Raw genomic sequence first — 25,364 nt, forward strand, 5'->3', positions numbered from 1 at the left:
ATAGGTCGCTGTGACTTAGATCGGTCGGGTTTTGGCTCCGCCTATACAAAACGGAAGCTGAAAACGGAAGAGAAACTGTTCAACGGTTTAACTCCACATTTCAGTGGGACCAAGTTTTCGCGCTTTGCACATGCTTTCAGGAACTCATTTCACACGTCAATAATGTACTGAGAAGCAAATCATGGAATTTGCTTTAGAGGGTCTTTCAGAGATCGCGAATACAAGCGGACGAAATGAGTTTTCTCCGCAGGGTGTCCGGGTACATTGCAAATATCACACGGTGCAGAAATCTTTATGCTTTATTATGAGCTTATGCTGCTGTATGTGAATATGTAACGCTATGTTTTAGGAAATGTGTTGTCTTATCTGTTGTGCCTGTGCTTTTTATGTTTCACTATGGGAGAGTGGGAAACGTCATATCGATTCCTTTTTATGTCTTGACATGTGAAGAAATTGACAATAAAGCTACTTGAAACTTTAACTGTGCTTCAGACTCTCTGCATAGCCTTGAGGTTTTTTGCGTCAGGTACATTTTTATACAGTATAGGCGATGCAGAAAACATTGGCAAAGCCGGAGCATGCGTTGCTGTAAGAAAAGTGTACTTGGCGCTTAACCAGATGATGAATCAATTCATCATATTCCCTGCCATGTTCCAGTCAATGAAATCAAAGAGGGATTTACACATAGGCCTACATGCATATACACATATATAGTACATGATATAAGCGCTTTCAGTACATATATCCTCATAAGTGTCTATGAATTCGTATCAATTAGATACCCTTTGGCCTTGTTTTTATCTACTTATTCTGAAAAAGTTGGGATTATTATTTTCGCTAGCAAGATCTCATTCGATTATTAATTTCCATTAAGCCTACTTAGGCACATTTAAAGAAATGTGATCTGATTGATTGGGGTAATGAGGCACTTAAGATGAGCCTATACATTTTCCCAAAACTTACGCATTTAGCTTATCGTCAATTGTTTGCCAAGATGCTTGTCTTGCTCTGGCAGCGGTGGCAGTGTTTGACTTAGCCATGATAATATGCTTATTGTCTTCGTAGAGACTCATTATAATAGTTTGCTCGGATGGCGAGAATATCACCGCTCTCTCTTTCGTCTTTTCTGCAATCATACCGTTAGAAAATCACGGTTTTGGTGATCGACCTTTCCTGCCTTTTGAAGTAGGATGTGCACATGCAATTTCCCTGATAAGTTTAGCCTGGTTGAAATTAACCACATGATTTGTATGCGGATTAGCCGTTGACGAAGCAATATTTTCTGTTCTCAATCAGCTCGCTAATGTTAACGGGCAAAAGGGACAATTGATTAACTTAGCTTCAACCCTTACGACGAACGGGGCCCAGATATTCCTTCTACTTGCAAGAAGCAAAAGAGATCATATCTGCTCAATTTATAGTGTAGCTACTCGTGTGTAAATTACTAGCTATCTTGTTAGCCGCGGAGTGCCTTTCACTAACACAGTGAATGAACTAGTACTGTTTAACCAACACGGTTTAATACACTGTAAAAAAAGAGATGAAATTACCGCACTTTTTCTGTGAATTATACGTGCTCAGATAAAAAGACAATGGCAAACTGTACATTTATAATTTTACATAAACATTGCAGCCAAATGTTGTTACTTAAAAATACACTTTTTTTTAATTTATTTTTACAAATATTAATAACATTTTCACAAATGTTCTGTTGAAACACTTAATTTCACTTGATCAAAACTAGCTAATTTAACAGTTATTTTGCAGATATTTACTTTCATCCCACGGACAAATAACTTAATAAGATAATTTTTGGTTTAGACATAGGAACCTTGAATTGTGAACTGAGCTCGGGTAGTTGACGTCATGAAATCCCAGCATGCACCAGTCAATATCAAAAGGTGCGTTCGACATGAACTGACTTCATGCAGCGCTGCAGCTGGCTGCAGGTGGCTGACTTGAAACAGTGAATTCTGGTTAGACTTTTTGTCCGACTTGAGACGGCGCCGAGGCTAAGTCACTGTGACGTAGCCATCAAAGTACCGTGAGATCGATTTGAGAACTGCCGACTGTGTAGCCGAGGGCATTTTCTCAAGAGCAACTGCAAGGGTTCTAATTACGACACAGCTATTTCATGAATGGCCAGACTCACACACGACAACTTTGACGCGTGTTTTGTAATTATTCTGACACCTTCAGTTTCGCCAACGCTCAAATCTGGACCAAACTGTTTAATTGAATAAAAGATGTGTTGAAGAAAGGGTTTTAGTCCGCCTCTTCACTAACGGAAAGACTAAATTTAATTATAAATAAAGTAAAGAAAGCAAATAGCGCTTGATCGGCCATGACTGACGTCAACGCAGCAAACCACGAGAAGCTGGAATGTCCGACTTTACAGAGCCGTTTTCAACTCCTCCCCGACTGCAAGCGGCTACTCTCGCCGGTCGTTTCATGCAGCCGCAGTCCATGTTGAACGAACCTAATGACTACAAAAGCCTGCAAAATCCTTTTTGGGGCTATCTCGTTGTTTATGATCATTGACCAATGCACTTTTAGTAAAGCTCTCTCTTGGAAGTCGCTTTTGATAAAAGCGGCTGCTAAATGAATAAATGTAAAGACTCCAGAGTAGGACGAAGGAAAGTTGATTAGATAGTTGTGTAGCGGCAACGCTCCTGTTACCCAGAATGCCCCGCGGCAAGCTGAAAAGCTACAGAGTTAAAGGTTTAAGCTTAGTTAGATAAGCATTGTTAGGAGTTTTGTTGTTGTGTTCGTTCTGTTTTGATATGTGTAATGTGATGGTCTGTAGTTTGGATACATTAAGTGTTCACCCTGAGTGTAAATGTTGTCCAGTTAGATCGCGATCTAACCTGTCTTATAAGCTTAACGTGCGGTGAGCAATATTCCTCTCCAATTCGCACAGCTAATCGGCGCTACAGTTGTAATCTGAAGTGCCGGTAATATCTGTAGTCTCTGGATGCTGATTACTGTGGATGGTGATTGTTGAGCACACGACTTGTTTTGAATGAACATGTTAAATCGTTATATCTCGTTTTGGCTCTATTTAATATTTTTATTTATTGAAAATGCTGTTTTTTTACAGAGAAGTTCAATTAATAGAAGTCATATTTACTGGCAAAGAACAGCCTGTAATGTAATATTACAGATATATCTTGTAAATTTGGTACAGGAAAATGACAATTATTTTACGGTTAATTAATGTTAATGATTTTTTTTTTTTTACTGTAATTTAATGGGTTTAATCTGGCGTCACAGCTGCCAGATTGTTCCTGTTTTTTTACAATGTTACTTTTTACAGTGTATAGTCAGTGGCGGGCCGTCAGGGCCTGCAAGGCCTTCTCTGCTGGCCTAAACATACTCCAAAAATATGTAAATTAAATTATTACAAAATGTTGTGGTTATATATTTTTTCTTCATAATTCCCCCGACCATCTTAATGTCGTTCCATAAATACACTGACAGAAATAACAACAAATATTCTCCGTAGTCTGTTCTGTTCGTGTCGTGTTATATTCGCTTGGTTGAGCTGCTGACAGTGTTGTTTATCGTGGTAGAGTTTTTATCCAATCATAATTCAGCTAGCTTGTGTTGTCAGGTTCTATGAAATCTGCCTGAGGCCTTCAGAATTAAGAGAGCAGGCTCCCGTGCGCTGTAAGTGAACGGAGAAGGTCAATTGCGATAGCAAATCAGATCTCGAGTCTTCGACACCAAGGCCAGCTAGAAGGCCTTACGCTCAACTTTATGTACGCGTCCTGTGATTGGATAAGCACTCGTGAAAGCCTGAAAGAGGACAATCCGTTTGCGAGAGAGATCGATCCGTTCAACTGCTGTCGCTCATTGCTGTCAGTTTTCAACAAATTTAAACCCACGATGGCTGAAGTAGAAGAACTAGATTTGGTTGCCGATATACTTGCCACGCCATTTTCAAGACGGACCTTTCAGGAAAAGCTGGACCTTGTGAGAAGAGGTCGGCCAACCCCTATGCTAAGTAGCCTGTCCCAGCAGGGAAAGGGGTTTGTCCGGCATTTTCAAGCTAGCAACTATGAAAGGTACCCGTGGCTCACAGCTTCAGAGAAACGCTGCAAATTATACTGCTGGGAATGCTTGTTGCTTGGAACTGATCGATTTGGTGTTTGGAGCCACACTGGATTTGCCAACTTAGCTTGTTTGACCAAGGCTGCAACAACACATCAAAGCACGATTGGGCACTTACAAGCTATGGTGCATTTAAAAACGTTTGGTGACACCCGAGTGGATCTGCAACTCAGCGAACAGGTGCGCAGGGAAACGGAGCTCCACAACGAAAGGGTGAAAAAAAACAGGGAGATACTGAAAAGGCTGATGGATTGTGTCATGTTTCTGGGAAAACAGGAACTATCATTTAGGGGACACGACGAAACCCCCAGTCCTCAAATAGAGGTAACTATGTGGAGCTTCTTTCTTTTCTTGCTGAACATGACCCAGACTTGCATTACCACCTGTCCACTAACAGGGTGTTTACTGGGACATCAGGCAAAATACAAAACGACCTCATTTATGCTATTGCTGAAGTGATGGGAGAGGAGATCAAAATGGAGATCAAAGAGGCCCCTTTTGTAGCTGTGATGGTTGACGAAACCACAGACGTGGGTAACATGGCACAGCTCGCACTAGTCCTGCGCTATGTGACGGCCACTGGTGTCAAGGAGCGTTTTGTCAAATATGTAGATGTAACCAGTGGCAAGCGGGCTGATGATCTTGCCGCTCTTATTTTCAATTTCTTTGAAGAATATGAATGTTGTCTGGACAAAGTTGTGGCCCAGTGTTACGATGGCGCAGCAGTAATGGCATCTGGACTAAATGGAGTGCAGGCCAAAGTTAAGGAGAGGGCACCTATGGCCTTATTCATTCACTGTTATGCACATCGTCTTAATTTAGTTCTGACTCAAGGGGCCTCAAAGCTCAAAGAGTGCAAGGTCTTTTTTGCCAACCTGAATGGCCTAGCTGCGTTCTTCTCCAGATCCCCGAAACGCACTCGATTACTGGATGACTTGTGCAAACGGCGTCTTCCTCACGTTGCGCCAACGCGGTGGCAATATACATCAAGATTGGTGAATGCAGTCTTTGAGAAGAGAGTTGCGTTGAAGGAGTTGTTTGACACATCTTGGAACACCATGATGACTATGACGAGGACACTGTGCTTTGTGCAGATGGATTTAATGCACGTCTGGATGATTTTGAGTTTTGTTTTTTGCTTAACACATTCAATGGGATTTTTGAGTATGCTGATGTGCTTTTTGGAATGCTGCAGACAAAATCATTGGATGTACAATTCTGCATGGCAAGGGTGAACAAGTTTTGTGACACAGTTGAGCGAGCTACGGGCAAATTCAGTGAGATATATGAAGAAACAGTGAGCTTTTCGGGTGGTCCAAGCTGGCGCAGAGGTCAGGGCGCGGCGCAAGGTGACCTGCGTGCACACTACCAACAACTTCACATCAGCATTCTGGACAACATTCTTTCCCAGATACGGAATCGATTTCACGACCACGAAATGTTGATGTTTCTCTCCCTTCTCGACCCCCAACACTTTCAGACATACAGGAAAAAATTCCCGCAAACAGCTTTCTCCAGCCTAACACAGAGCCACGGAACACTGTTTGACCTTCCCCGACTTTAAACAGAACTGACTGTGATGTATGCCATGGCTGATTTCGAAGGGAAAAGTCCCGCTGATCTCCATCATTTTCTTTGGAGCAAAAATCTGAGCGAGAGTATGGGACAACTTTATGCACTGGCCTGTTTGGCTGTGACTATCCCTGTGTCCACTGCTTCTGTTGAGCGGTCATTCTCGGCATTAAAGCAAATTAAAACGTATGCCAGACACACGACCGGACAGACACGACTCTCAGCATTAGCCTCCATGTCCATAGAAAAGGACCTTTTGATGGAACTGAAACGCACAGATAAACTGTACAGCAGAGCCATTGAAGTTTTTTTTTTTAAAGAAAGGAGGATGGATTTTATTTTCAAATAGGTGCTGTGGAGAAGATCCGTGTTGGTAAGTGCAAGCCTTTAATTTTGTATTTTTAATGACTTCACTCACAGGTCACAGCTGCGCCAACATGTTCAATTGTTTCAAATATTCTCAAAAACAGATGCAAATACTTTGATTTTCAATGAATAGTTTGTTTCGTTATCGTCTCGTTGGTGACTTATGTGAAACGGCAATAATGCACAGTTTATTGGACAAACTTGTTTAAGCTCACATAGCGTACTTTTGGTGGACTTTAGTGGACAAACTTTGTTGACTCATCTCTTATAATCGCCTTTTATTTTTGAATTTTGACAGTATCCGTGATCTTAGTTTTCTACTCTTAATTGTGAATGCGAGCTTTTTGATTTTCAATGCTCCGGAAATTAAGTGTTGCTCGACTAGCCTATATTAAGGTGATGTAATGTGTAAGTGTGATTCTGTATGGATTCTCCAGCCGTGGTGTCAAATTGATGCTATTGTGAGGTGTATTAGTTTAGGTAGGACTAAGTATGACGTCACTGAAGGCCTAGGCGTGAAATGCACGGCCCGCCACTGTGTATAGTAGGTTTAGTTTTATATGTTGCCAACGCGGGGACAACTGCACAAGAGTTTCATCAAACAGAGAAACCAGATAGCGCCGTGAGATTCTCGGACATCGCTCATGGTTCCTCTACATGCTGGATGAAAGACGCTGACATCAACGCTCGACATTGCATTGGACACCTACTATTCTTCGTTATCCTGCTATCCACGGAGATATATTACTGACAGACACAGACACACATCATTGCACAAGGTACTGTTGTTTGTTTGGCTCATATGAGTGAAGTAACCATTGTTTTAGGGTCTCACCGCACCCCAGCATCAAATTAGGCCTGCAACAACTTTTATTTTGGGATTATTCGTTATTTGGCGGCTTGGGTGTGAATGTGTGGTGTGTATTTAGCCTACAAAGTGATGTATGGTCTATGCGTTGTTTTTTACATACACTAAAGGTGTACGTAAAATAAACTTACCAGAGCGTGTATTTCCTTTTACTGTTAATGTGTATGTGACCGTCGAGGTAATAGTTATACTTAATAGTTAAATATAGGAACTCAAAATCCATAAGGCAAATAGCTAACTTAAACAAATTCAGGGCCCTTTGTTAGACCATTAGGGAACAGAAGGGCTACATGTAGAACATGTACGATGGGAATGAACCAATGTAGGCCTACACGATTCACAACACCTCAGTTGACGTGAATTGGCTAAACTCACTCCTCAAGTATGTATACGGACCACCCACACCAACAAATCGCTAGCTTTTCATTGGCATAGCTGGTAGTGGTCGCACTTGCGGAGTTGGAGGTGCCGAGTTTGAGCACAGGTGCGGTCAAGATCGGCCGTGTGTGACTGCAGACGACTAGCGCAAATACGTCTGTTGCACTTGGGTACGTTTAATATTCATCTATCTGTCCTGTTTAGGGCCTGAGTGATCATCTTATGTGTAGGCAAGAATGTTCGTGTTTTTCTGTTACTGTTATGTACCGAACATGCAGAGAAGTGACAGTCATGCCAAGTTAGCTAGGTAGCACAGTTGAAATGCCGATGTCCATATACAGTATTTGGGGGTGGATCTGCCACTGCCACTGGCCTCTTCAACAAGGCCAAGGGTTCACACAGACTTTAAACCACAGACTTTAAACATTGCCATATATTGCACCCTTGCCATTTTTACACCCATGTCATATTTGCACTAAGCACCCTATTTGTATTATTATTATTTTTATATTGTACATTATAGCTATTTTACACTTTATATTTATTTTATTCTACATACCTGTCCCCTTAGTATTAATTAGTATTAGTTAATTAGACTTTTCACCTTGTGTATAGTATAGTTAGACTTGTCTAAACTTACACCACTTATTTAAAGGTCCCATGACATGAAAACTTCCCTTTAGGAGGTTATTTAACAATAATATGAGTTCCCCTAGCCTGCATTTCGTCCCCCAGTGGCTAGAAATTTCGATAGGTGTAAACCAAGCCCTGGGTATTGTTCTCCGCCTTTGAGAAAATGAGAGCTCAAATGCTCGGTTTTGAAAATCTTCTCCTTATGTCGTCATAAGAGGGAAGGTTACCTCCCCTTTCTCTGCTTTGCCCGCCCAGAGAATCTGGCCCACCAATGAGAAAATGAGCTACGTCCGTGCGAGCGCGATATTGTTTTTTCCTCAAGACATCATGGCTTCCAAATGACCAAAGCATGGCAGTTAGCCCCACCTCTTTCTTCCTCATAACATTTAAAGCTACAGACACAGAAACAGCACGTCCTGAGGAAAGCTCATTGTGGGACTGCTCGTAGTGGCTGTAATTCTGCACCAAGGCTGAATTTCGGGAAAGACACATCAGATACAGTATTAGGGGACCACTAAGGCCTATAGGGGGGGGGGAAGGGGGTGATCAATCTTGCCTAGGGCGCCAAATGTGCTAGGACTGGTAGTGTATGCACCCTCCTGCCAAAGTAAATTCCTTGTCTGTGCAAACTTTCATGGTGTTTAAAACCCTTTCTGATTCTGAGTTAAGCAGCAACCAGTTCCCACCCATTATCTGCCTGTGAGAAGTGTGAAAAGGTTTGTAACCGTTCAAGAGGATTTTATCCGCTAGTTGATTTAATGGGTGCAAATATTCAAATAACCATATATTCTTCAAATATTTGCAGATTTCCATATATGAGTAAAAAAAAACATGATCTAAATTTGGACAAAAATACCAACACCTGTTTTCATGGTTTCATTTCATGTCTAGACAGTGCACTTGTAAGCCTCGATTGTTACATTTTACAGCTGGAGGAACACAGAGTAAGGTGACAGGTAGGGATGGGTATCGAGAACCGGTTCTTGTTTAGAACCGGTTCCCAGTGAATCGATTCCTTGGAATCGTTAGCAAAATTCCTTAATGATTCTGTTAACGATTCTTTGTGCCGTTGCGCATGCGCAAACTTTTATAGTTTATTCAGACAGACTGCAGCAAACATGGCAACTAGGAAGAAGCGTTCTAAAGTTTGGTTGTATTTCACACGACAAAATGACAACAACGCCACTTGTAACGCGTGTAAAAAGTCTATTTCGTCGAAGGGAGGAAATACTACAAATATGAAGAAGCATTTGAACACACAGCATGGAATGAAGTTACTGGAGCGTCATGTGTTCGATGCATGCAGCAGCGCAGCTAACGTTCGCGCTTCATCTCTAACTATCTAAGGTAGAGCTAAACTGCTCAAAAGTGATCACAACCACTTGTTACTGTGTGAAGCAATTTGCCTTTATTGTGTGTAGTCGATCTAGTTATCTTCTGTCCCGTTGTTTGAAGCATACATTTTAGCTCCGGCATTCGTCTCCCATTAGTATTGATCTTATTGATCATTTCACGTTATCGGGGCGGCGTGTGTTATCAGCAAACGTTCGCGTGTCCCATTATTAAACTGAGCATATCAATTTTTAATCCATTACTAAACTTAGCATTTTAATTGTTTAATTTACATAAATCTTCTTTTATATAATTTTCTATAATGCTACACACCATATACAGTATGTATACATACACATTTATATTTTGTCGTTGCTCTTCTTCTACACTTCTATTTGACCTTGGCTGAAAATGGAAGATTCTATAGCTAAGCTATGTCAGTTATACATTTACATTTTACATTTACATTTAGTCATTTAGCAGACGCTCTTATCCAGAGCGACTTACAGTAAGTACAGGGACATTCCCCCGAGGCAAGTAGGGTGAAGTGCCTTGCCCAAGGACACAACGTCAGTTGGCATGACCGGGAATCGAACTGGCAACCTTCGGATTACTAGTCCGACTCCCTCACCGCTCAGCCACCTGACTCCCTTATAGCTATATAGTTATAGCTACGCTAGCTTAGCTATAGAATCTTCAATTTTCAGCCAAGGTCAAATCATATCATATGACAGTGTCGCTCAGTTGAGCTAATATTGGGTTAACACGACAACGCGAACGTTTGCTGATAACACACGCCCTCCGATAATTAACGTGAAGTGATCAATAAGGGGAGACGAATGTCGGAGCAAAAATGTATGCTTCAAACGACGGGACAGAAGATAACTTGATCGACTACACACAATAAAGGCAAATTGCTTCACACAGTAACAAGTGGTTGTGATCACTTTTGAGCAGTTTAGCTCTACCTTAGATAGTTAGAGATGAAGCGCGAACGTTAGCTGCGCTGCTGCATGCATCGAACACATGACATTCCAGTAACTTCATTCCATGCTGTGTGTTCAAATGCTTCTTCATATTTGTAGTATTTCCTCCCTTCGACGAAATAGACTTTTTACACGCGTTACAAGTGCCGTTGTTGTCATTTTGTTGTGTGAAATACAACCAAACTTTAGAACGCTTCTGCCTAGTTGCCATGTTTGCTGCAGTCTGAATAAACTATAAAACTTTGCGCATGTGCAACGGCACAGAGAACCGTTAGCAGAATCGTTAAAGAATTTGGCTGATGATTCCAAGGAATCGGTTCACTGGGAACAGTTCTAAACAGGAACCGGTTCTCGATACCCAGGGGCACCATATAGGGGGGAAAAGTTAGGACGATTCTAAGGGCCCCTGACTGACAGGGGCCCCAAAGAATAGGCAAAAAGTAATATACAATTTTATTATATTATATAAACCATCATCGAGTATATTATACATTTAAAATATAATAATACAATGAATGATCTCTTTGTTTTTACTTGTGTTTGGCAATAAAGGTTAAATATCCCTATTGACCAAAAAGTAAACATCCATATTGACCGACCATCCCCCTGTATCTGCATGAAATGGTTTGATCCTGCCTTAGCGCACTTATCGGTGACGGTGTTTAGTTGCAGTTAGTAGATGCGCTAGTCGCTAGAATGTCGGGCCGTAAACACAAATTAGGGTTTCGGAAAAGATCAGAGTCGGGAGTCAGTTGGCTGAGCGGTGAGGGAGTCGGGCTAGTAATCTGAAGGTTGCCAGTTCGATTCCCGGCCGTGCAAAAATGACGTTGTGTCCTTGGGCAAGGCACTTCACCCTACTTGCCTCGGGGGAATGTCCCTGTACTTACTGTAAGTCGCTCTGGATAAGAGCGTCTGCTAAATGACTAAATGTAAATGTAAATCAGAGAAAAAAGAAAGAGAGGATAGACAAAAGAGAGGGTTTGTTTGTTTGTTTATTAGCATTTATACAATGATTAAAACAATATAAAGATACAAAAGAAGAGAGAAAAAAGGGGTGGAAACCTATGTGGTTTTTCGTGGGCCCCACCCCAACAACTTAATAGTCAATATTATACATTAATCAAACTAAACAAAATTTTCCAAGATAAACAAATAAAATAAGTCGAAATTTTACCATAAATTATCTATATGAATTATAAGTTAATTTCACATGTGAAACAAAATTAAAACAAAGAGAATCGTTTACATTTTAACTGAAAATACATAATGAAACTCATTTTATATCATTGAACATAATAAATACGCGATCGATACGAAATATATTTAACAAATTGCAAAAGAAATGAGTCGAAATTATGCATAGAAGTGTTTACATGTATATCAGGGTGTCAAGTAAAAGAAAAGAAAAACAGAAAAACAGAAAACCAAAACAAGGAAAGCAAACCAGAAAACAACAAATCAGGTGAAAGTAGTGCTTGGATATTCTATGAAATCTTTTTTTAGAAGTTTTTTGAAAACGGGGAATGACAAGCAAGATTGTTGCAGTTGGGTTAGATTATTCCATATGGTGGGGCCTCTAAACATTATTGTATGTTGTTTTAGACTACATTTTGTCATGATTGGTCTTAAAAAATTCTGGTGTCTTGTATAGTGGTGGTGAATATCTGAGATGAAGTTAAAAAAACTTTTGTAATGTTGAGGTAGGTAAGTGCTATTATGAACAATCTTATGGACAAATAAGGCCATTTGAAATGTATTAATATCAAATACATTCATAACATTTAAATCATGGAACAGAGCTGCTGTGTGTGCTGTGAAAGAGGCATTTGCTGCAATTCGTACAAAGCGCTTTTGTAGAAAAAGAGGTAAAGAGGTTTGATGGATGTTGTGTACGTGCTAGCCCATATTATATTGCAGTAAGTTAGATAAGGATAAATCAAACTGTAATAAAGAATCATGAATATATTTCGTGATAGCAAGGTTTTGACTTTCCTTATGATGCCAATGTTTTTGGATATTTTTTACAAACAAAATCAATTTGGTTTTTCCAAGAAAGTTTCTCGTCTATTATTATGCCTAAGAAGCAGGTGTGACTTACCTGATTGATAGCTTTGTCATTACTATAGATCTTAGCTTTTTCTTTATCATATTTCTTGTTTCTGCCTGCAAAGATAATGAAGTTAGTTTTTTTTACATTGAGAGATAATTTATTTGCCTTGAACCATTGATTTACTTATACAATTCATTATTCATAGATGTCACTAAAGTGTCAACATTTTCGTGGGATAAAATGAATAAATAAAAATAAATTGGTATCATCTGCAAATAACGGCAAATAATTTTTTGGATACGGACGCCAAATCATTAACATAAATTAAGAATAAGAGGGGGCCAACAATGGATCCTTGTGGTACACCACATGTTAATACATTTTCAGAGGAAGTATTATTTTGATTGGAGACAAACTGTTTTCTGCTAGTCAAATAGTCTTTTAGCCAACGTAGGGTGGAGTTGGTAAATCCATATTTGAATAGTTTCTTGAGAAGTATGTTATGATCTACTGTATCAAATGCTTTGGAAAGGTCAAGAAATATTCCTATAGTATATTCGTTATTTTCTGGAGATGTAGGGATTTTATCAATAAGTTGTAAGAGTGCCATGTATGTCGAGTATTTTTTTCGAAATCCATATTGATGTGTGTATAATATATTATTAACTTCTAGGTGATTCACAATCCGTTTATAAACTACCTTTTCCATGATTTTTGAGAAGACCGGTAAGATTGATATTGGACGATAATTAGTAAAGACACAGATCTCCAGTTTTGTACAGTGGTATAACTTTAGCTCTCTTTAGGTCTGCTGGCACTATTCCGTTTCTCAGAGAAGTCTTAAAAACATGTGTTATTGGCTCTAGAATTTCGGGAACAATCTGTCTTAAGAGAAAGGCGCTTATTTCGTCTTGACCAGGGGCTGCATTTTTTTAATTCATAATGATATCTTGAATTTCTATTGAGGTGGGTTCTTCAAAAGAGCTTATAGGAGGGAAAGAGTTTTGAAGGTATGACGCAGAACATCTATCTGTTTTATCTATTTATTTTGCCAGAGATGTACCAATGTTTTGATTTGTGGTTTTGGTTGTCAATGTTTTGACGATTTGTATCTATGTAATGTTATTGGTGGTTTCAATCAGTAACCCAGTTTTTTACCAAGAAAGGTGGGTAGCCAATCTGTGAGTGGTATTAACCTGTTGGTTTAATGTCCATATAAGCTATCTAGCTACACAGCTAACAAGGGATGTCCTGGGGACGTCATTTTGGTAGCTGGGTACAGTGTTAGCCTACATTTCATCAACATTTAATCAGTGCAGGAAAACATTTAGCAAGATATTCAGATTAAATCATTGTCCCGACTCCCTGCCCCTTTTAACAGACTTAACAACAGATGAGTCAGCAGCACCCCAGTCTCCCCATTGCTATCGAACTCCAAGAAGCAATCCATTAATGAACCCTCCTGCACTACCAGCAGAGGGCGCCAACCACGACACGTCATTTGTCCGATTTGCGCCGCGGGGGTGGGGCGTTTGAATTTTTGCCATGGGGCCCGAAATTCCTGGCGGCGCCCCTGTCGATACCCATCCCTAACTGATATCAAACGAAATTTGCTGCTAATGGAGTTTAGTTAAAACTGTAGAGATGCATGGATTCCATTCAAGGCTAATCAGAGAAATGCGGGACTGTTGTGCAAATCAGCAATGTAACGTTAGCGTAGCAAACTACCGATTTCAATTAAGAACATGGTCGCAAATACATATGTACAAGACAGTGTAGAGCACAGAACAAGATTGTCATAATTTTTTTATCAATTATTCAAGCTGAAAATATTACATTTATGGGACTCTGGATGATCTACATTTACATTTACATGTATTCATTTAGCAGACGCTTTTATCCAAAGCGACTTCCAAGAGAGAGCTTTACAAAGTGCATAGGTCACTGATCATAACAACAAGATAGCCACAAAACATTGCGAGTAGCCAAAACATGAAGCACACATTGTGACCAACCAAAATAAGTGCCAAAGGGAAGAACCATAAGAGCATGTAGTTAAACAAGTTACAATTAAACAACATGAACCGCTATAAGTGCAAGTGTACCTGTGGAAAAAAAAGCAAGCAACAATAATAAAAACAATATATCACAGCGAATCCAATTTTTTTTTAAAGTCAGTTACCACTAACCACAAGAGCAACAAGTCTCTAAGCAAGAGTCATTGTGATCCTTGAGGAAACTAACATCGGGTCAAGCGAACCGTTCCTAAGTACCGTTGTACTCCCGGAACAAGTGCGTCTTGAGCCTTTTCTTGAAGGTGGAGAGACAGTCAGTGTCTCTGATGGAGGTGGGGAGTTGATTCCACCACTGGGGGGCCAGACAGGAGAAGAGCTTGTGTTGGGACCGGGCGGTCTTGAGCGGTGGGACCACCAGGCGGTTGTCTGAAGACGACCGTAGGTGACGGGTGGGGGTTTAAGGCTGCAGGAGAGACTTGATGTAGACGGGTGCAGTCCCGTTCACTGCTCGGAAGGTCAATACCAGGGTCTTGAATCTGATACGGGCCATGATAGGTAGCCAGTGGAGAGAGATGAGGAGCGGGGTAACATGGGAGCGTCTGGGTAGATTGTAGTAGTCCAACTTGGAGAGGACGAGGGCTTGGACTAGCAGCTGGGTGGAGTGCTCAGACAGGTATCTCCTGATCTTCCGGATGTTGTAGAGGGTGAATCTACACGACCGGGAGACCGCAGCAATGTGGGCCGTGAGGGAGAGCTCGTCGTCCATGGTAACCCCAAGGTTCCTGGCAGAGGATGAAGGGGTCACCGTCGCAGATCCCAGGGTGATTGAGAGATCGTGGGAGATGGAGGGTTTAGCCGGGATGATGAGAAGTTCTGTTTTGGCGAGGTTCAGCTGGAGGTGGTGCTCGGTCATCCAGGCGGAGATGTCTGTGAGGCAGGCCTCAATCCTAGCTGAGATCCCCGGATCGGTCGGGGGGAACGACAGGTACAGCTGCGTGTCGTCAGCGTAGCAGTGGTAGGAGAAGCCATGGGAGGTGATGATTGGTCCAAGTGAGGTGGTGTACAGAGAGAAGAGGAGGGGTCCAAGGACGGAGCCCTGTGGGACACCAGTGGAGAGCTGGCGAGGGCCTGATCTGTCCGCCATTGTTGCAGGTAGCGCAGTATTCACTAGTGATGGGAAGTTTGGATCATTTTATGGACACGGTTCTTTGAATCTCGTTCATGAAAATGTTTTTTTTTTTTTTTTGTCATTTGTTCATTTCGACGGGGCGGGGGGTTAAATACAAAGGATCATGACACTTTGTATGATTTGAAATTATTCATGATCACACTAGAATTTAATTATCACCCCACACAATTACACTGTACTGAACTGTAAGTAAAGTTAAACAAAAGTTGCTAAAATTATCAAAATAACAAAACCTGTAATCAAATCAAAGATTGATGTCACCTGTAATCAAAGAACGAATATCATTCACGTCTTACTGCTAAACCTAGCAGTCACGCAAAAGTGAATGACAAAACAAATCCTTTCTGTTTTCTTTTCTGAGCGTGTGTATTCAGATCACGTGAAAAATTATCCGAAGACACAGTCGTGGTTTCTTAGGTTTCGGTTTTCACTACCAGGGGTGAGCCTATGCAGGTCACGTGAATAATTATCCAAAGACTCGTACCCGAACAAAGGAATCGTTCCCCTTCCAACAGTGTCTTCAGGTTAAAGATTCTTTCCTCTGCCAACCGAGTCTTCGGGTTAAAGATTCGTTCCTCTGCCTACCGTGAGTCCGGGTTAAAGATTCGTTCATCTGCCGACCGTGAATCCGGGTACAAGTCTTTGGATCGTTTTTCACATGCATAGGCTCAGTACTGGTAGAGAAAGTCGAAAGGATTCGTTCATTTTCCTTCCTTTCCTCTACTAAACCTATGCAGGTCATGTGAAAAGGGATCCGATGACTTGTACCCGAAGACTCAGTTGGGAAATTAACTAATAACTTCTGTTTCCTCGACTGAGCCTATGCAACTGTCCCGATGCACGGCCATGAGAAAAAGGAACAAATCACTATTTGAGAGGACTCGCTCCCGAGTCCTTGTAAGGATTCGTTCATTTTGAACACTACATTTACATTTATGCATTTAGCAGACGCTTTTATCCAAAGCGACTTCCAAGAGAGAGCTTTACAAAAGAGCATAGGTCACTGATCATAACAACCCAAACATTGCGAGCAGCCAAAACATGAAGCATACATTGTGGAAAACCAAATAAGTGCCAAAGGGAAGAACCATAAGAGCATGCAGTTAAACAAGTTACAATTGAACAACATGAAACTCCCCACAAGAGTGCAAGAGTGTACCTGTAGAAAAAACTATCAACAGTAAAATATTTCACAGCGAGTACAAGAATTTGAAACCGTTACAACTAACCAACAAGAGCAACAAGTCTCTCAATACGAGTCATTGTGATCCTGGAGGAAACTAACATCAGGTCCAGCCAAGCATTCCTAAGTGCCGTTGTACTCCCGGAACAAGTGCGTCTTGAGCCTTTTCTTGAAGGTGAGGAGACAGTCAGTGTCCCTGATGGAGGTGGGGAGTTGATTCCACCATTGGGGGGCCAGACAGGAGAAGAGCTTGTGTTGGGACCGTGTGCTCTTGAGCGGTGGGACCACCTGACGGTTGTCAGAAGACCGTAGGTGGCGGCGGGGGGTGGGGGGGGGTGTAAGGCTGGAGGAGAGACTTGATGTAGTCGGGTGCAGTCCCGTTCACCGCTCGGAAGGTCAGTACCAGAGTCTTGTATATTACACTAGTATTCACATACCCCTAGGTTTCAAGTAAGCTCCCAAACACACTTGGTTTTAAGGGGTGTATATCCCTTCGTCTTAGCCCTACCCCTCGATCAAAAAGAGTATTGGGACACCACTTACTCTCATGTGAATGCGCAAAACTAAGGGCTAGGGTTAAGGGGTAGGGGTAAGACAGAGTATTGGGATTTGGCCTTACTCTCACAACACATGGATTTGAAAGTTTTAAAAACGTTCATATTGGTTTTGGTACATGTAGCTGTAAGTGTATCTTCAGAAACATACAGTTCAAATCACTGACCAACACTCTAAACATAGAAAAAAAGACAGATGCAGAAAATGAATATATACGAATATTATCCTAATTCCATAAATATACAGTATTTACGGTTGTCTATGGTTGTACTGTAGCATAAGCAATCTGTAGCCTGTAGACAGATCCATCCAACATTTATCCTGATCTCATAGTAGTTAGTACATACTGTCCATTACTTGTCAAGACGCACTATAGGGGCATGGAGGGTGGGTGAGATCAGCTCCAAAGACAAAAGGGTAATTTGTTCATGATATACAATCACCAACAAACGTGGCATTGTCTGGTGCTTGAGTAGCAAGCGTATATTTACGTCATCACGGCTTGTGTTACCAATACTGTAGCCGATGCATATATTTGAATTTTATGAGAGAATCTGTTCTGCTCTGTGTGCGCTTCCATGCTGACTATTGTGTGCCTATGCTGTGTGTGTGTGTGTGTGTGTTTTAGGGGCTGGGGGGAGGGGGGAGGGACCTGGTGAGTTATTCTAATTCTCACAAATTCTCCTTTTGGTAGACATTTAGAGTCTAAATCTAGATACATTTTAGACTGCTCCTACTTGGAGGTCTTAGAAACTCCAAAACAAATGCGAATGGACCGGCTTGCGGTCATATCTATCACCACTTTTCATCTAACTTTCACCATTACAGAGAAAGAGAGGTGGAGAGAGGGAAAGGGGGAGAGAGAGACTGTGCCACATGAGGTAAAGTCACCAGGCCATCTCTTGGGCATCATATTAATAAAATGCAAAGGAGGAGTGAGAACATGTAAGCCTTCCAGAGAGAGAAAAAGAGAGAGAGAGAAATGAGCACCACTCCATCCTTTTGACAGTGGGACTCCAGGTCAACCTGGCACTTTCACAGACAGCTCTCTCTATTACCACGCATTAGTCTCTCTCAGCATGAGCTCTGTATGCTAGCTATCTATACTGTACACACGCACACACAAGAACCAAAAGCTGGCAGCACTGTAGCAGCATTGTAGCAGCATTAAAACAGGGCAGGCACAGTTCAGTATCATCAGGAAAGGCAAAGCTGCTTGTTAATGGAGAGTGTGTGCGAGGTGTATGTGCAAGGGTTGTTTCACCGTGGTTGAAACAACCATGCTCCTGGCATTCTCTGTCCCTCCTCCACACATCCCCTGTGGTGTGGGGGGTTTGAGCTGTCAGCGTCTGCGTGGCCGTGGGTCAGTCAACGCTGTAACTGGTCGCAAGTGGATGTCGATCTGTGACAGTCTGCCAAAGCTGGAGCTAGTCCCCCGGCCTGTGATGCTGCGCCGATCACAGTCCCCAGCCCTGTGGCTACCTCTACCCAAGTTGAACACTGGATTTTGGTGTTTCAACACCCATTGACACTTCCCTGCTGTATGACTATGTTAAGCCTGTGTTCTGCATCTCTGTTTCACCAACCGTCTCTGGAGGAGGGGATCCATCACTGAATTGCTCCTCCCAAGGCTTCTTCAATTTTTTCTCCTCTAGTAAGTTTTTCTGAGTTTTTCTTTGTCTTCCTTGAGGGTTTAGGTTGGTGTAGTTCTATTGGCGTATGTGAAGCCCTCTTTGACATTGCTTGTAAAACGGGCAATACAAATACATTTTTATTTGATTTGGTTGGCACTGTTTGTTTTAGCGTCCCTGTGTGTGAGTATATATGTGTCTATATAGTGACTGAATGTGTGTGTGTTTTGCTTTGTGAAAAGTCTGAACATGTATGTGTGTGTTTGTTCATCTGAATATGTTTGTGTGAAAGTAGAATTGTGTGCATGTGCATATAGGGAGTCAGGTGGCTGAGCAGTTAGAGAATCGGGCTAGTAATCAGAAGGTCACTGGTTCAATTCCCGGGCCGTGCTAAATGACGTTGTGTCCTTGGGCAAGGCACTTCACCCTACTTGCCTCGGGGGAATGTCCCTGTACTTACTGTAAGTCGCTCTGGATAAGAGCGTCTGCTAAATGACTAAATGTAAATATACTCACCATGGCTGACTGATTGCAGTTTCACAGTTTTATATATCTTTTCTTCGTAGTTGGGAGTGCAGGACTTGCGGCTGACTTTGGACTTAAACAGTGTGTTAACAAGAGTGGACTTTCCTAGACCACTTTGACCTACAGAAAGAACAAGGAATGGATTAATAAAGAATGGCTGATATATAGTCCTACACACGGTGACAGGCATACAGTGAGGGAAATCTTTTTTTGATCCCCTGTTGATTTCGTATGTTTGACCACTGACAAAGAAAGTATCAGTCTATAATTTTAATGGTAGGTTTATTTGAACAGTGAGAGACAGAATACATGTAAAAATCCAGGAAAACACATGTCAAAATTTGTAGATATTGATTTGCATTTTAATGAATGAAATAAGAATTTGACCCCTCTGCAAAATATGACTTACTACTTGGTGTTTTTTTGTAGTTGGCTACCAGGTTTGTCCCACTCCTCTTTGCAGATCTTCTCCAAGTCATTAAGGTTTCGAGGCTGACGTTTAGCAACTCGAACCTTCAGCTCCCTCCACAGATTTTCTATGGGATTAAGATCTGGAGACTGGCTAGGCCACTCCAGGACCTTAATGTGCTTCTTCTTGCCACTTCTCTGGCTACTCCTTTGTTGCCTTGGCCGTGTGTTTTGGGTCATTGTCATGCTGGAATACCCATCCACAACCTATTTTCAATGGCCTGGCTGAGGGAAGGAGGTTCTCACCCAAGATTTGACGGTACATGGCCCGGTCCATCGTCCCTTTGATGCAGTGAAGTTGTCCTGTCCCTTTAGCAGAAAACACCCCCAAAGCATAATGTTTCAACCTCTGTGTTTGACGGTGGGGATGGTGTTCTTGGAGTCATCGGCAGCATTCCTCCTCTTCCAAACACGGCGAGTTGAGTTGATGCCAAATAGCTCGATTTTGGTCTCATCTGACCACAACACTTTCACCCAGTTCTCCTCGGAATCATTCAGATGTTCATTGGCAAACTTCAAACGGGCCTGTACACATGCTTTCTTGAGCAGGGGGACCTTGCGGGTGCTGCAGGATTTCAGTCCTTCACGGCATAGTGTTACCATTTGTTTTCTTGGTTACCATGGAAACCAAGATCCTCCTGTGTAGTTCTGGGCTGATGCCTCACCCTTCTCATGATCATTGCAAGTCCACGAGGTGAGATCTTGCGTGTAGCGCCAGACCGAGAGAGATACAGTTCTTTTGTGTTTTTTCCATTTGCGAATAATCGCACCAACTGTTGTCACCTTCTCACCAAGCTGCTTGGCAATGGTCTTTTAGCCCATTCCAGCCTTGTGTAGGTCTACAATATTGTCCCTGACAATCCTGGACAGCTCTTTGGTCTTGGCCATAGTGGAGAGTTTGGAATCTGATTGATTAATTGCTTCTGTTGACAAGTGTCTTTTATACAGTTAACTAGCTGAGATTAAGAGCACACTCTTAAAGGGAGTGCTCCTAATCTCAGTTTGTTACCTGTGTAAAAGACACCTGGGAGCCAGAAATCTTTCTGATCAAATACTTATTTCACTCATTAAAATGCAAATCAATTTATAAAAATTTTGACATGCGTTTTTCTGGATTGTTTCATTGTTATTCTGTCTCTCACTGTTCAAATAAACCTACCATTAAAATTATAGACTGATTATTTCTTTGTCAGTGGGCAATGTACAAAATCAGAAGGGGATCGACAAAAAAAATGTGCGATTAATTGCGAGTTAACTATGACATTACAGTTTTTTACAGTCGCTAGGACACATTTCTCAATACTTAGGTAAATTTTTCAAAACTCTTCACCCAGTTCTCCTAACCAACTTTCAGCTCGGCCCAGCAGTTATTTTCCCATTCAAAATGCACTAAAACTACCAAATCACTTCATACATGTCTCAAATCAACTAATTCTTCCATAACACTAGCAAAGGTTGACAGCCAACAAACATACTTTGTCACCCACAAAACAATGACTTAAAAATCACGAACAACAGGTACCATTATACAATGTTTTCTTATGTAAAACAAGGACACCTCTCTACTGTTTAGAATTCACTGCAATATATGTTACTGGAATTAATCAGACATGATGCAGTATGCTTCAATATGTTGTATATCTTTTTTCTAACTAATTCCAGAATACAAGAATTTGTATACACACCATCCACTGATACAGATACAATAGGCATGCTACTGTAATCTTCTGCATTTGGCCATAGGTTCTCATCCACATCACATCTTATTTCATCTAGGGCAAAACACCTAGGAAAGAATCTTCTGGCATGCCTGATCAATCCCTGGCAATGTCCAAGAATCCAGCATTCATTGCGTCCAGGAGGGACATTTGATCATGTGGATGGTGGTCATACAGTGACATACTGACACCTCCATGAGGAAAATAATTGGTGGCCAATTAATGTGCGATTAATTGCGAGTTAACTATGACATTACAGTTTTTTACAGTCGCTAGGACACATTTCTCAATACTTAGGTAAATTTTTCAAAACTCTTCACCCAGTTCTCCTAACCAACTTTCAGCTCGGCCCAGCAGTTATTTTCCCATTCAAAATGCACTAAAACTACCAAATCACTTCATACATGTCTCAAATCAACTAATTCTTCCATAACACTAGCAAAGGTTGACAGCCAACAAACATACTTTGTCACCCACAAAACAATGACTTAAAAATCACGAACAACAGGTACCATTATACAATGTTTTCTTATGTAAAACAAGGACACCTCTCTACTGTTTAGAATTCACTGCAATATATGTTACTGGAATTAATCAGACATGATGCAGTATGCTTCAATATGTTGTATATCTTTTTTTCTAACTAATTCCAGAATACAAGAATTTGTATACACACCATCCACTGATACAGATACAATAGGCATGCTACTGTAATCTTCTGCATTTGGCCATAGGTTCTCATCCACATCACATCTTATTTCATCTAGGGCAAAACACCTAGGAAAGAATCTTCTGGCATGCCTGATCAATCCCTGGCAATGTCCAAGAATCCAGCATTCATTGCGTCCAGGAGGGACATTTGATCATGTGGATGGTGGTCATACAGTGACATACTGACACCTCCATGAGGAAAATAATTGGTGGCCAATTAATGTGCGATTAATTGCGAGTTAACTATGACATTACAGTTTTTTACAGTCGCTAGGACACATTTCTCAATACTTAGGTAAATTTTTCAAAACTCTTCACCCAGTTCTCCTAACCAACTTTCAGCTCGGCCCAGCAGTTATTTTCCCATTCAAAATGCACTAAAACTACCAAATCACTTCATACATGTCTCAAATCAACTAATTCTTCCATAACACTAGCAAAGGTTGACAGCCAACAAACATACTTTGTCACCCACAAAACAATGACTTAAAAATCACGAACAACAGGTACCATTATACAATGTTTTCTTATGTAAAACAAGGACACCTCTCTACTGTTTAGAATTCACTGCAATATATGTTACTGGAATTAATCAGACATGATGCAGTATGCTTCAATATGTTGTATATCTTTTTTTCTAACTAATTCCAGAATACAAGAATTTGTATACACACCATCCACTGATACAGATACAATAGGCATGCTACTGTAATCTTCTGCATTTGGCCATAGGTTCTCATCCACATCACATCTTATTTCATCTAGGGCAAAACACCTAGGAAAGAATCTTCTGGCATGCCTGATCAATCCCTGGCAATGTCCAAGAATCCAGCATTCATTGCGTCCAGGAGGGACATTTGATCATGTGGATGGTGGTCATACAGTGACATACTGACACCTCCATGAGGAAAATAATTGGTGGCCAATTAATGTGCGATTAATTGCGAGTTAACTATGACATTACAGTTTTTTACAGTCGCTAGGACACATTTCTCAATACTTAGGTAAATTTTTCAAAACTCTTCACCCAGTTCTCCTAACCAACTTTCAGCTCGGCCCAGCAGTTATTTTCCCATTCAAAATGCACTAAAACTACCAAATCACTTCATACATGTCTCAAATCAACTAATTCTTCCATAACACTAGCAAAGGTTGACAGCCAACAAACATACTTTGTCACCCACAAAACAATGACTTAAAAATCACGAACAACAGGTACCATTATACAATGTTTTCTTATGTAAAACAAGGACACCTCTCTACTGTTTAGAATTCACTGCAATATATGTTACTGGAATTAATCAGACATGATGCAGTATGCTTCAATATGTTGTATATCTTTTTTTCTAACTAATTCCAGAATACAAGAATTTGTATACACACCATCCACTGATACAGATACAATAGGCATGCTACTGTAATCTTCTGCATTTGGCCATAGGTTCTCATCCACATCACATCTTATTTCATCTAGGGCAAAACACCTAGGAAAGAATCTTCTGGCATGCCTGATCAATCCCTGGCAATGTCCAAGAATCCAGCATTCATTGCGTCCAGGAGGGACATTTGATCATGTGGATGGTGGTCATACAATGACATACTGACACCTCCATGAGGAAAATAATTGGTGGCCAATTAATGTGCGATTAATTGCGAGTTAACTATGACATTACAGTTTTTTACAGTCGCTAGGACACATTTCTCAATACTTAGGTAAATTTTTCAAAACTCTTCACCCAGTTCTCCTAACCAACTTTCAGCTCGGCCCAGCAGTTATTTTCCCATTCAAAATGCACTAAAACTACCAAATCACTTCATACATGTCTCAAATCAACTAATTCTTCCATAACACTAGCAAAGGTTGACAGCCAACAAACATACTTTGTCACCCACAAAACAATGACTTAAAAATCACGAACAACAGGTACCATTATACAATGTTTTCTTATGTAAAACAAGGACACCTCTCTACTGTTTAGAATTCACTGCAATATATGTTACTGGAATTAATCAGACATGATGCAGTATGCTTCAATATGTTGTATATCTTTTTTTCTAACTAATTCCAGAATACAAGAATTTGTATACACACCATCCACTGATACAGATACAATAGGCATGCTACTGTAATCTTCTGCATTTGGCCATAGGTTCTCATCCACATCACATCTTATTTCATCTAGGGCAAAACACCTAGGAAAGAATCTTCTGGCATGCCTGATCAATCCCTGGCAATGTCCAAGAATCCAGCATTCATTGCGTCCAGGAGGGACATTTGATCATGTGGATGGTGGTCATACAGTGACATACTGACACCTCCATGAGGAAAATAATTGGTGGCCAATTAATGTGCGATTAATTGCGAGTTAACTATGACATTACAGTTTTTTACAGTCGCTAGGACACATTTCTCAATACTTAGGTAAATTTTTCAAAACTCTTCACCCAGTTCTCCTAACCAACTTTCAGCTCGGCCCAGCAGTTATTTTCCCATTCAAAATGCACTAAAACTACCAAATCACTTCATACATGTCTCAAATCAACTAATTCTTCCATAACACTAGCAAAGGTTGACAGCCAACAAACATACTTTGTCACCCACAAAACAATGACTTAAAAATCACGAACAACAGGTACCATTATACAATGTTTTCTTATGTAAAACAAGGACACCTCTCTACTGTTTAGAATTCACTGCAATATATGTTACTGGAATTAATCAGACATGATGCAGTATGCTTCAATATGTTGTATATCTTTTTTTCTAACTAATTCCAGAATACAAGAATTTGTATACACACCATCCACTGATACAGATACAATAGGCATGCTACTGTAATCTTCTGCATTTGGCCATAGGTTCTCATCCACATCACATCTTATTTCATCTAGGGCAAAACACCTAGGAAAGAATCTTCTGGCATGCCTGATCAATCCCTGGCAATGTCCAAGAATCCAGCATTCATTGCGTCCAGGAGGGACATTTGATCATGTGGATGGTGGTCATACAGTGACATACTGACACCTCCATGAGGAAAATAATTGGTGGCCAATTAATGTGCGATTAATTG

At 40.9% G+C, this 25,364-nt stretch overlaps 1 protein-coding gene across 5 annotated transcripts in view; it reads right to left on the reverse strand.

The window, feature by feature from the left end:
* septin12 (septin 12) overlaps window positions 1-25,364 on the reverse strand; it is a 225,460-nt gene that overhangs the window by 47,686 nt on the left and 152,410 nt on the right. For 4 of the 5 annotated variants that reach the window (XM_067232400.1, XM_067232403.1, XM_067232404.1 and 1 more), the window contains one exon: window positions 19,388-19,516. The exons of the other annotated variant lie outside the window; for it this stretch is intronic. In XM_067232400.1, the coding sequence (XP_067088501.1) occupies window positions 19,388-19,516 (129 nt within the window). The remainder of the gene's footprint in view (window positions 1-19,387; window positions 19,517-25,364) is intronic. 5 annotated transcript variants of the gene reach the window in all.

This window comes from Osmerus mordax, chromosome 3 (genome assembly GCF_038355195.1).
Source record: "Osmerus mordax isolate fOsmMor3 chromosome 3, fOsmMor3.pri, whole genome shotgun sequence".
NCBI classification, from domain to species: Eukaryota; Metazoa; Chordata; class Actinopteri; order Osmeriformes; family Osmeridae; genus Osmerus; species Osmerus mordax.